Here is a 12,866-nt window from a genome sequence, read left to right as displayed (position 1 = left end):
GCTGCAGGTCGATGACAGCGAGTCAGGGCTTTCTCAAACAGCCAGACGTCACCTTTATCCGGAAATGTCGCTCCTGTAATGTGTCGTTGTGCTGTCATTCACCGCTGAGGAAGCACCAGTCTCCTTGTGTTGGTAAAGGCTGTCGGCATACGCGTCTTTAAAAGGTATGAGCCTGTTTTTTACGTGTGTGTGTTTGACTGCACCTGCCTGCCTGATGATATGTCCCATGAAGGCTGTGTTTTCCACACAGTTGTACATATCTGTTACAGTCTGTGTCCTTAAAGTCATTACACATGTGTCACAGGTAAAATTTTCTAAGGTGTTATGAGTCAGCTGTTTATCTACATCTGCTGGGTTTTAAAATGTGTGTGTGTGTTTGGAGAAACTGTAGCTGACTGTATTGTGATTGGTTAATTACACTAATAATTCATCTCTTACATATTCCACCAGCTGAGGCTTTCCATCCCTTACATGATGAGGGTATATATTTGGAGGCACATGGGTTATATCTGTGTAGTAATGATATGGGACTAAGGAGACTTAGTAAAAATGAAAGAGTCTCGGTCTACACTTGCAACACAGTGTCTCCTGAGTGGCTCAGCCAGATTCCAGCCTGCAAGGAAATCTTCATAACTGCAGCTTGTAAATCCATTAAACCAGTGAGCATACCACAGCTGATCACCAGGCTTTATTTAAAAAGAGGATCCCTCAAAGTAAATGAGGGGTATGCTTTTATCCACCGCTCCTTTGCAATTGCAAGCGGTGCTGTCAGCGTTTTGAGACGTTTAGACGTCCTCTTTTTGTCTCATCTGTAACACAAGCGAATCTATTTTTGGCTTTATTGTGTAGCGGTGTTTGAACCAAAAAGCCCTTCCTGTAGAAAATCAGCTGTGTTGTCTGGCAGCTCTGTAACTCAACACCTCAGTGAAAAGTGAAATGAATAATTAAAGGTGGTGGAGGTCATCTGTAAGAGGGATTTCAAGATTCAGACATTGTTATGACTCTTCGGGTTCATCCGCTGCTGTGTGGGGCCTCTTCTCCTGGTCACGTGTACAAAGGGAAAGGGGGGGTGGGATACGTTGGCATTGTTCCAAACCTATCATCTCTATTGCTGTAAACATTTTGGGGGCCCTTTGCCAACCGAGTCAAGGTCAGACCCTCCTCCTCCTCCTGTAAGCTGTGCAAATGGGATTTGTCGCATTTGGCCTATGGTATTTGCATCATAGAAATCTATGTAATGTAGACATTATATGGCATCAGCAGAGAAACTGCTCTCCAAAGGCTACTGAGAGACCGAGATTTTTAGCTAACCGCATGATGTCACATATTTTAGAGTTTAGCTGTCACAGCTTGTGAGAAAATGTGGTTAATCGAGAGGTTTCAGACAGAGACAGGCACATTAACATAGGATCAGCACTAGAATTGAGAAGTTTGAATTGAATCCATGTCTCAACCAAAATGATGATAAAGAGTGCTATATATTGGATATCAGGCAGAACAAAAGTTCATTTTTAGATGTTTTTAAACGTTTGCCCCGAAAGCTTTCGGTCAGTTAACTTTGCTTGTGTCAGAATGAAATGAAATGAAAAGGAAGTCACGTATGAGCCATACTTATGTAATGAGCAACAGGGCTAAATGTTACAACAAAGGGGAAGTGTGTGTGTGAGCATGGTTTAAACATTCCACAGGTAAACAGGTTGATTGATAGTATCATGATTGGGTATGAAAGGAGCATCCTGGAAAGGTTCAGTCGTTCACAAGTGAGGATGGAGTGAGGTTCAAAACTCTGTGAACACATGATTGTATAAAGAGATTACTTCATGGGCTCAGGAACGCTTTGTAAAATCGTTTGGAAATTACTGCATTCTGTTTTTATGTAAGCGCTCCAACTTTTTTGGGATCGAGGTTGCAGGCTTTGCATCACTCATAAGAAGCTGATTGAGAAAATGGGTTTTCAGCGCCTTCCAACTGCTTTGAAAAGACAGAGATTTGCTCGTGTGTCGCTGATGTCAAAAGTGAGTTTGAAACAATCATTGGAGTGTAAACGGTATGACTGACTGAGAGATCTGTAGCTGTTAGGGAACAATGCTAAGATGAACAATCAGCATACTCAGACTCATGCATTCAGTCACTCACAGTCTAGTGCTCTAATACATTCTGTTACCTTTAAAAGACGTCTGCATTGTCAACATTCAGAGTCCCTCTCATGTGTCTCTGAAAGCATTGCTTGGGTGTTCTGCTCACTTTAGCTCAGCCAGTAGTTGCCATGGAGGGGATATGACATCATCTTCACTCCTTGAGTACAGTCTGGTCTAGTTTGTCCCTTGACCTCTGTTGTCTGGGGTCGCTGAATGGAAAACAGCTGGGAAGGATTGGCAGATTTATCAGGATGGGGAGAAGAGGGTGGGAAGGTCAAAGTGACAACGCGCTCTTTCTACAGTATGTAGGCCGCAGACTGTCCAGGGACAAATTACAAGAGTACTGAACAGGAACCAGCCTCTATGTCCTCTTTCCTTTGCCATACCAGGCATAGTGCAGCTCAGAAGCTGACTTCAGAACAAAGTAGAATAGCTTTCCCTGAAGGACAGTTACACGTCATCAGTGGTTTGATTGACAGGCTGAGGAATGACACAGCAGATGTCGGTTCATAAACACCTCCTCCTCTGAAGGGTGCCTGAGGTCGAAGGCATGCTTACGTCCAGTCTTGTGGAGCTTAGTGATCACGACCAGGCGATTTAAGTATCAAACTTGAACCTTTTGGTATGGATGTTGTTTCAATGCTAAGTATTTTTTTCTGTCCTTCCCTTGTCTACGTCACTCTCCTTTACTGTCCCCTCCACCAGACCCGCCAGACCATGAACTACGTGGGCCAGTTGGCAGGCCAGGTGTTTGTCCAGGTCAAAGAGCTGTACCGAGGCCTCAACCCCGCCACCCTCTCTGGCTGCATTGACGTCATTGTAGTGAGACAGCCCGATGGATCCCTGCAGTGCTCGCCTTTCCATGTTCGCTTCGGCAAGATGGGCGTCCTCCGGTCCCGAGAGAAAGTGGTAAGGAGACGAAAAAACAAAAAAAGGCTTTTAGTCAAAGGAAAAAGTTTCGTATTGAGAGAATTGTTATCTTTGAGACGCTTTATGATTGAGGCTAAATCAGGTTTCCATCCATTCCCCTCTTTTGCCCCTTTCTTCTGCCCTCCAGGTGGACATGGAGATCAATGGAGAAGCAGTGGATCTGCACATGAAGCTTGGGGACAATGGAGAAGCGTTCTTTGTGCAAGAAACAGAAAACGATCAGGTATGTGCAGCTCTGTGAGGGCCTCCAGACTGTGGTGTTTGTGGTAATTCTAAATGGAATGCAACATCTGTTAAATGGCGCGCTTTGATTCAAGTAAAAGCAAGATTCAAATGAAAACAGACATCATTGTGCAGCCTCCCCCCCCTCCGTTTACAACGGAGAAGCATTACTCAAACTATCTTCTTCCATACACACAGTCATAGCAGTTTCGAAAAGGTCACGCTGTGTGCAGATTTGGCACAGCGGCCAGGAATTTCTTCCTTTCCTTTTTGGCTGAGAAGCATTCCTCTGTTCATCAGCGGGTCCTGAATGCAGTATTTACGACCTCAGGTTCTCTGACCTACATTAAATGCTGCGGCCTAATGACTGAGGATAAACCAGGACTGGAGTTTCATGGCAAAGAAATATACTTATGGCTGTTAAAGCAAGACATGTGTATTAATGAATTTGGTTTAACTGTTACAGAAAAATGGTTAAATGACAATTTAAATAGGACTTTAAAAGTCTGAAATACCCTCTTCTTTCCAACACTGGCTGTACTTATGAAGCCCACAAGAACCACCATTCAAAACTCAGCTTAGAATTCATGGAAAACTCTGAAAAAAGCAGCTGTTCCTCAGTTGTTTGTTTTCTCAGCCGACTTTATCAACATCAAGTGTTTTCATTTGGTATTCCAAGATTTTGAGTTTGAGGTCGAAAGAGCCAAGTCGCGTCATTATAAAAAGCTTCTTCGCTATTGTATGCGCACGAGGATGCACGCAGCAGTAAGGCATAAACAAGCGGTGAACTACTGAGGGCCCAGCAAGGGAAGTGGGTGATTTATTTTCCCCCAGAGTGGTGTCAGATTCCCAGTCCTGGAAGGGCGAAGAGGGGAGGAGGACTGAACCATTTTTCTGGCACATGGAAGCAAAAACGTGAGGGAGCATTGTCAGACCACATATCATATAATTACAACCCCAGTTTTTCCTCCCTGTGTCTCTCTTTTTCCATATGTCTGCACACACACACACATTTACTGTATGCTCCCTTGCGTCGACAGCAGGAGATCCTCCTGGAAAGGCTGATCGTTTCCTAGAAGGAGGTAGAACCGCCTCTTTTCACAGAACTGAAGAACAGTTTCTTTTTTGGATTTTCTGTTTTGTTTCGCTGGCACAGGGCCTCCTCACAGAAAAAAGCGTCTGCAAACTGTTTGGCGGCGATTGCACACAATTGCCTCAGACCAAAATTGTGCAAAACACTAACAGTAGAGTCATATTTTACACATACAGCAGCACACATGGTCCTTTGTGTTGCATTTAGATGAACTCAACACTTAATCTGAGTCAAATTTTGCAGGATTAAAAAAAAAATAATGCAGATTTACTTGAAGCTGGTGACCCTGGTTTTATAAATTACGTTTTACCTTCTTACATGTGTTCTTGAGAAACCACCTCTCTCCTTTCACACAGGCCACATCCGTGTGAATTTCAAAGATTTCATTCATTGTTTCACTTCTGTTTCTCGTCACAACAGGAAGTGGTTCCCTCCTACCTGGCCACCTCTCCGATCCTGTCAGACGGAGCCCTTCTGATGAGCTCTTCCCTGATGGGGAAGAAGAGCTCCGGGCCCCCCATACAGACCCTGGGCTCCACGGGCAGCGTAGGAGAGGCTGGCGGCGTGTTGATGAAGAAGAGGAGGAAGAGGAGGAGGAAGGCTCGGGCAGACAGCGTGAGGAGGGAGGAGAGCGGGGACTACTCCGAGGACGACGACATGTTCACCATAGACATCAGCTCGGATGAAGGGACAGAGATGGAGAGCAACAGGTGAGAAACAAGCAAACGTGGAAAGAGTGAAGGAAAAAAGGAACAAAGGAGGAAATGGAATAAAGGGGGAATAAAGAAAGCAGAAAAGAAAGATTTTAGATAATAGTAGTGGAGTGGAAAAGAAATACATGTGAGCTGCGAGCGAACAGGAAAAGCGTTACACGTGACGAAGTAAGGGAGGGGAAAAAGGGCTGGGCGGCGGGGCAGCGAGATAAAAAATGTAATACATCACTGAAACGAGCTGTGAGAGCAGCTGTAATGGAACTGGAGTCTTGTCAGGCGAGAATAAACAGATCAGCCCCTGTAGAGGAGAGGCCCCCAGCTGTGGTGCATGTACACTGACAAGACCGTGTGGAAATCACTGCTTCAGCTGTGTGACTGGACAGAAAAGAAGAAGTTTTACATGTGAAAAGAGGAAACGTCCTGGCTGAGTGTCTTTGTTAAGCACGTACGCCGCGGCTGACGTGTAACATGGCCTCTGCAGCATTCGCTCTCAGTAGCATTTCAGGCATGCAGCTATAGGAGCCGTGTCCCTCCACATATCATGAATGCAGCCGCCACATGACAGATTTATTTTAATCTCTGCGTGTGAGTGGGGGATACGTCACATACAAATTCTGGCTCATCTCTACTGTACGCTACTGTAAAACAACACCAGGATGGTTACTCCATTCAAGTAAAGTGAGGACAGTCAGTGGCCTGTAATAACCAAGGTGGTTGTAGACGTAGTGTAAACAACTTATTATGCTTCGTTATTAGAAGAAACAATCTATTAGCAATATGATGACCAACGCAGGCATAATTACAATTTAATCTGATAACAGAATTTCTTCCAGTTATCTAAAATATAACCATAAATCTCATGTTTTGGGGGAACGTGACTGTGCTAACGTTGGGATGGGACTGTAGCTTCGGGACATGTTATGTTTTGAGTGCAGGCAGAGTCCGACAGGCATAACCCTGCGGGTGTTGAAAGGGAAATGGGTAAAAAGTGACACATAAATTACAGACCATTACAAAGTAAAAAATATGTGACATTATAAAAAAAGACAGATTAATGATATCCAATTATATGATACACAAAGTTTGTACAAAGGCTTGTAGGCTTGGAAAATGCTGAATTTTAACAGTTAGGAATGTGCTTGAATTTGACAAAAAAAATGCTTGATCCCCATCCCCACAATCTACATAACCATATGTCTGTTGTTGTCTCCTGGCATCTGAATTTACAGTAACAATTTAAGCTTTAAGAGTCTGGAAAGTTTTGATTTAAAGTGCTTGAATTGTACTCTTAATAAGCTGTATGATACACAGCATCCATGTGTGTTTCAGGACCACAGCTCGGGACGTCTTAAGAGACGAGACGACCGGCGGCTCTTTCAAACAGACTGGCATCTACACTCGCTCAGATGGAGAGTGGAGCCCGATTCAGAGGTGCTTCACTCACTCATATGATGAAGACCTACATGTTATTATTCAGAAGAAACAGCCGTAACAGCCAAAATTGTTGTTTATCCTCTATTCCTCTCTTAGCCCTGGAAACTCTCGTCCCAACTCTCCAAAGAGCGACTCTGAGCTAATGACCAAGCCGTCAGAGGCAGACAGTCAGAATCCGGCCATGCACTGGGCGTGGGGAGAGCTGCCACAGGCTGCCACGGTAACCAAAACATGCACTGTGCATGCATATGCAGAGAGAACAGCTCTGTATGTAGTTGTTTTTGGTCTGTTTTCTGTGTTTTTTATATATTTCCTCCTCTTGCTTGCTTTTCTAGCCGTCCTTCCTCCCAGTGAAATCCGACCCTCCACCAGTCTACCCAGTGTCCATCCCCGTGTCTGAAAGCACACACTTCCGCGTGATAACTCACGAGACATCCTCAGAGCAGTGCGGACCCTGCTCTGAAATATCAGCACTCAGGCTGCTCATGACGGAGGAGACCGCCGAGGAAACGGTCATCTCGGTCGGGATGGAGTCAGAACCCGCGAGGATGGAGCCGCAGACAGTAAGTGCAGAGATGAGGCCGGCTGGAGGTGCTGCAGCTCGTACGATGTCTGACATGGAGGAGACGATGCCTCGTCCGCAGGGCAAGACCGACTCTCCATCCAAGAGAAAAGGTAACACTTAACACTCAGCAACACAATAAAACAAATCATTACTCTGGGACTCCTTACACATACAGCCATTATTTAATCTACTGATCAGTTGTAGTTCTCTGACATTTGGTTTGTGGTGTTAAAATCACATCAAGAAAATACATTTGGAAGGTCTTTGTAAATATAACAGAACAACAGATACATGTCATATAACAGAAACATGAACACAGGCAGGAGACCGAAGTCTTTCTCTTCATCTGCTCACTACACAGCCGTCTATAGAGAGCCACCATATTCACTTAGTCACAGATGATTTTAAGCTGTCAAGTCAAAACCAAGCCTTCAAATGACTTCCTTGTGGATAAACGCAAGAGGGAAGCAAATACAAAGAAGCTGACAGCTTGTCGCTCTGTTGCAGACAAGAGAAGCCGCCACCTTGGTTCTGATGGAATTTACCTGGATGACATAACGGAGCTCGAGCCTGAAGTGGCGGCCCTTTATTTCCCTAAGAGGTATGTGGAGTCGTAACCTGCATGCAGTTTTGCAGGTTTAGCGCGCACCTTTCTAACAGGCTCCTCTCCTCTGCAGCGACGGTGGCGCAGCAGTGAGGAGCATCTCAGACCCGGGCCTCCACGCCACCAGTCTGTCCCCACAGTCGGTCAGCTCTGGAGGAGACAGCGGAGTGGACAGCTACTGCGACACCATGGCTGACTTCCCGTCCATCACCATCTCTTTGTGTGGAGGCCTCACTGACAACAGGGAGATCACCAAAGGTTAGACTCTCACACCGCTGCAGCAGGAGCACAGTGATAGAAAACCGTGGGACAGAGGGAACATGAAATGTGTGTGTGTGTCCTTACAGAGCAGTTCCACGAGAAGATCATCTCTTACCAGCAGTTTGCAGAAAACCCCTCCATCATCGACGACCCCAACTTAGTCGTGAAAATTGGTTCCAAGTAAGACATTCACACTTGCTGGAGTAAAAATGTGTTTGTGTTTAAACAAACTCCAACAGCATCTTATAATCCACACTATGTTTGGGCTCATTAAGAAGTTATGCAACATTTGTCTGGTTATGGAACTGATAAAACTATATGTTGTTTTCTCCCTCAGATACTATAATTGGAGCACTGCGGCTCCACTTATGCTAGCTATGCAAGCCTTTCAGAAACCACTGCCAAAGGTAAGAAATTGATACACAGCACAGATACTAATGACTCAAGCTGTAGGGTGGCTGTGTTACATGAACACCACTCCCCCCTTTTGTCCAAAACTGGTACTGCATCCTGTATTTTGCATCCCTACACGCCTCCTACTCCTACCCGTCTTACATTCATTGCATTGCATATTACTTCATGTGCGATCTATAAACTTACAGCCTAATGTTCTGTTATTGCAGCATCAAACAGACACTCAAGTTAAACTTTGTCTTCCCTTCTGTTCCCCTCCCTCTTATTTCATCACTTCCACCTTCTCCATCTGTGCATCCATCCAACCATCCATCCGTTAGTCTTCTTGCCTCAGTTATATTCACTCAGCCTTAGATTTCCTCCTCTGTTGTCTGACTGGTGTGCTGGGCTACAGCTCTGTATGTCACAGACAACTCTCTTTTCAAACCGCTATCTCGTTTTCTCATCTTATGAGTTTTCACTTTCTCCGCCTTCCTCATTCTTTGCCCTCCGCCTGCCCGTACATGCTTTAATTTCTCCATTCCAACCGCAGACACGTTGTTGTTTCCGTGTTACTGTTTGTTGATTTATGGTCTGGTTTGGCTTCAGTTTTGTTAAGCGTGTTTTTACCGTGTTGTGTTGTGTTGTGGTTGTTTGGGTGTGTGTGTGTGTGTGTGTGTGCTCTGCTCCAGGTTGCAGTGGAGAACATCATGAAGGAGAAAATGCCCAAGAAAGGAGGGAGGTGGTGGTTCTCCTGGAGAGGCAGGAACAGCAGCACCAAATCGGTAATTTTGCCTGTGTACATAACATTGTGAAGTGAATGAATGAGTAAAGTAAATCAACATAGTTCCTCTCCACTTGCAGGATTCGGTCTCAGAGCTCGGGGCCTGTGGCTCTGCTGAGCAGGCTGGGAAAATGACAAGCAGGTGAGGAACCTCAAAATGTTCAGAAAATGTCCTCGAGGTTAGCGAGGGGCTAAACATGCTAACTGACAGGACTGACCATCCTTTAAAACTCTGTTAATCTGTCCAATGCCAGACATAAAGAAGAGTCATCCTCAAGCGATGAAGACCACAGGGCAGCCAAGCAGGGCTCTCCCACCGTCCAATCAGAGCCTGGGTTCACACCAGGAGGCGTGTCTTATAAGAAGACACTCCGACTCACGTCAGAGCAGCTGGTGAGGAGTTCGCTTTGTGTACGCTGCAAAATTTGACATTTTTTAGTTATTAATAGCCATCCTTTATACACTGATATATTATTTCCCCCTCTCTCCGTCACACACACAGCTGTCTCTCCAGCTGCAGGATGGTCCTAACGATGTTGTGTTCAGCGTGACCACTCAGTACCAAGGAACCTGTCGCTGTCAGGGCACCATCTACCTCTGGAACTGGGACGACAAGATAATTATCTCAGACATAGATGGAACTATCACCAGGTGTGTGATGCATGTGGATACAAACATATGTTTCCATCTGTCTTTACGACATAGCTGAACTCAGTTTGGTGTGGAAATTGATACAGAGCAGTTTCACGTGTTCACACACACCAGTTTCATTTGCTCACTGTTGATTATGTGGCAGTTTAGATCAAATACGCAGCTTCCCGCATGCTAACATTTAACCTTTAACTAAATGTTAGAGTCAGTGGGTGGTCAGCACTTTTTTTGTTTTTTTAATATTGTGGAAAATCCTGTACTCAGCATCACATACGTGTGTTTGTCTCCAGGTCAGACACGTTGGGTCACATCCTGCCCACACTGGGGAAAGACTGGACCCACCAGGGCATCGCACACCTTTACCACAAAGTCAGCCAGTAAGCACTCACTTATTAACGCACAGTCAGCATTAAACGCAGATCGTTTGAAAATCAGGCACAAATTTTACAACAAAAAGAAGCTCATTGATCCTTTTTAATAAATACTGAATGCTTATTCTTGCTTCTTCAGAAATGGCTACAAGTTCCTGTACTGCTCGGCGCGAGCTATCGGTATGGCTGACATGACCAGAGGTTACCTCCACTGGGTCAATGAGAGGGGCACCATGCTTCCTATGGGCCCCGTCCTTCTCAGCCCGAGCAGCCTCTTTTCAGCTCTGCACAGGTCTCTCAAACACACAAACACACATATTTGTCCAAATTTGGACTCTATAGTAATGTAAATGTGCAGGAAAATGCAGGAGACATTGTGACTTGAGCATTCTCGTCTCTCTGTGCGTGTGTGTGCGCATTCGTGCGTGTGTGCGTGTGTGTTTGATAGGGAGGTCATTGAGAAGAAACCAGAGAAATTCAAGGTGGAGTGTCTCAACGATATCAAGAACCTCTTCTACCCCAACAAACAGCCGTTCTATGCAGCGTTTGGCAACAGACCAACGGTACACATGTGTTCTATACAGTACAACTGACGCTGTTTGAATCTATGCATTCATCAAACACATTAGATCATTTAAAGGTTGTTTCTCAGGAGTTTTTCAGGTCAAAATTCAAGACATTTTATTGTTATTATTATTTTTGCAAAGTTAAATTCAAATGTACAACATTTCTAACACTCAATTTAATTCTCATTTATATTTGCAGGATGTTTATTCTTATAAAGAAGTAGGAGTGCCACTGAACAGGATTTTCACAGTGAACCCTAAAGGCGAGCTAGTGCAGGAGCATGCCAAGACCAACATCTCATCGTAAGTCCTGCGTCCAGTTCACTGTAACGACTTCAGAGAAAAGGTTTCGTTTGCTCGTGCCTGACTGTCGTCTCCTCCTCTCTTCTCTTCAGTTATGTACGTCTGGGGGAGGTGGTGGACCACGTATTCCCTCTCAAGATGCGTGCTTCCTCCTCGGACTTCCCGTGCTCAGACACCTTCAGCCACTTCACCTACTGGAGGCAGCAGCTCCCTCAGGTGGAGCATCATGGAACTACACCCCCACAGACTCCCAGCCTTGGCAGCTGACTACCTTTGGCCTGCGAAGCAGCGTCCTAGCAGGCAGAGCGCCGACTGACTGATGGCGTGCTTGAGATGTAGCAGTCTTTGTGTGTGATGTGAATTTGTAGATTTCTGAAGATGGAGCACTTTGGTGGACATAATGCACAAGATAGATGTAAGCGCACTTTTATGAAAAGATGATGTCTGTAGCCTTCTGACTAGATGTATGTATATGAGAAGTTATAGTAATTTATTCAGGCAGCTTAGCACACATTATTATTTTTGAGTGACAGTATTTCAGTAGCTCGACTTTCTAGGCATTTCATACTGAACTCGTGGCATCTGCATCACACAGAACACAACCATACTGTGCAGACATCGGAGAGCAAGTTACTTCAACTTGTGCCAAATAATGTAGAATTTATTTTCTTACTCTGAACTTTTTCAGTCGTGACTGTTACAGATCCTCCGGCGGCATGGAAACACAGATATAAACATGCAGACTAACGTTCCTTATAGCGAAGCATGTGTTTGTTATCTATTATTCTGTTTGAAGTCAGTATTAGTTCTATGGTACATTGAAATGTATTGCAGAGCACAATGAATGAATGTCTATGGAGCTCGATATTAAAATGTGTTGAGGACAGGAATCCTGAGAAGATACGTTGTAAAGTTTAAAATAATAATTGTCGCTGATGAGAACAGAAAGCACAATAACAACAAAGAGTAATTGCGGCAAATTGCTAAATCGTTTATATTTTTCTATTTAAATCACAGTGTGTATGTGTTGTGATAGGAGCGTCATTTCTATCGCCCCTTCATGAAATGTCTTTTAATGCAGTTCATCACGTGACTGTTCCACTCTCCATGAGTTATGCCTATTTTCATAAATGCCATAAAGTATTTTTTATTTATTCATCTGATTAGATTCTGACTGATATACTGTTTGTAGCTTACACTTGTGTGTTAACATACACACCTTTGGTTCTTTTACTGTAGCGTTACTGCCATTCCCTGTAATATCACCTAAAGCAAAACTCTGAAAATCCTGATCAATCCAAGACAATCTGTATGTTTTATAATCCCACAGATGGACAGTATATGAGCCGGAGCTGCTATCAGGTATAATCACCTGACAGTATCATTCACCACAGCGGGTGTGAGTAGGTTTATGAAAGAGGATGCGTGTGTATATACAATGCTTTAATACTGTTATTATTCTTTCCATGAAAGAGCTGAAATAGCCTGGAAGTGTGTTATCTTTGCCTTAACTGTGAACAACATGATCAATAATTTGTTCATTTACTCCCTCCACTCCTTTTGACCAGTTCACTGTTAAAAATTGGTGTAATCATATTCAATAAAAATGCCTTGGTACATCAGTGAGTGTGTGACCATTGACTCCTTAATTACATTCACCTAAATACAGTGGTGGAAGAAGTAATCAGCTCCTTTACTAAAGTAAAAGTACTAATACAACACTGTGAAAATAATCCTGCATTCAAAACCTTACTTAACTAAATGCATGTAAGTATTATAAGAAAATGTGCTTAAAGTATGAAAAGTAGAAGTACTCACTGTGCAGTAAAATGCTCCCT

The 12,866-nt window shown here is 44.1% G+C and overlaps 1 protein-coding gene across 1 annotated transcript; it reads left to right on the top strand.

The window, feature by feature from the left end:
• Positions 1 to 12,637, top strand: LOC121621597 (phosphatidate phosphatase LPIN1-like). The gene is made up of 20 exons (XM_041958086.1): positions 1 to 164; positions 2,844 to 3,047; positions 3,196 to 3,291; positions 4,804 to 5,093; positions 6,426 to 6,527; positions 6,627 to 6,750; positions 6,866 to 7,205; positions 7,603 to 7,696; positions 7,773 to 7,957; positions 8,047 to 8,140; positions 8,298 to 8,367; positions 9,046 to 9,138; positions 9,218 to 9,279; positions 9,392 to 9,530; positions 9,640 to 9,788; positions 10,079 to 10,165; positions 10,299 to 10,451; positions 10,608 to 10,722; positions 10,925 to 11,028; positions 11,121 to 12,637. Exons 2-20 carry the CDS (start codon positions 2,856 to 2,858, stop codon positions 11,293 to 11,295), a joined length of 2,664 nt encoding a protein of 887 aa, XP_041814020.1. The 5' UTR covers positions 1 to 164; positions 2,844 to 2,855; the 3' UTR covers positions 11,296 to 12,637.
• The last annotated feature ends 229 nt before the right edge of the window (positions 12,638 to 12,866 follow it).

The sequence above is a fragment of the Chelmon rostratus genome, chromosome 18 (genome assembly GCF_017976325.1).
Source record: "Chelmon rostratus isolate fCheRos1 chromosome 18, fCheRos1.pri, whole genome shotgun sequence".
Classification (NCBI taxonomy): Eukaryota; Metazoa; Chordata; class Actinopteri; order Chaetodontiformes; family Chaetodontidae; genus Chelmon; species Chelmon rostratus.
Note: the sequence above shows the minus strand (reverse complement) of the source record. Positions and strands in the feature narration are given on the sequence as shown.

Coding starts and splice junctions, on each gene's coding strand:
- LOC121621597 (XM_041958086.1), top strand. CDS start 2,856: ATGAACTACGTGGGCCAGTTGGCAGGCCAGGTGTTTGTCCAGGTCAAA. Junction 9,789..10,078: donor ATAGATGGAACTATCACCAG/GTGTGTGATGCA, acceptor GTTTGTCTCCAG/GTCAGACACGTTGGGTCACA. Junction 10,166..10,298: donor CTTTACCACAAAGTCAGCCA/GTAAGCACTCAC, acceptor TTGCTTCTTCAG/AAATGGCTACAAGTTCCTGT.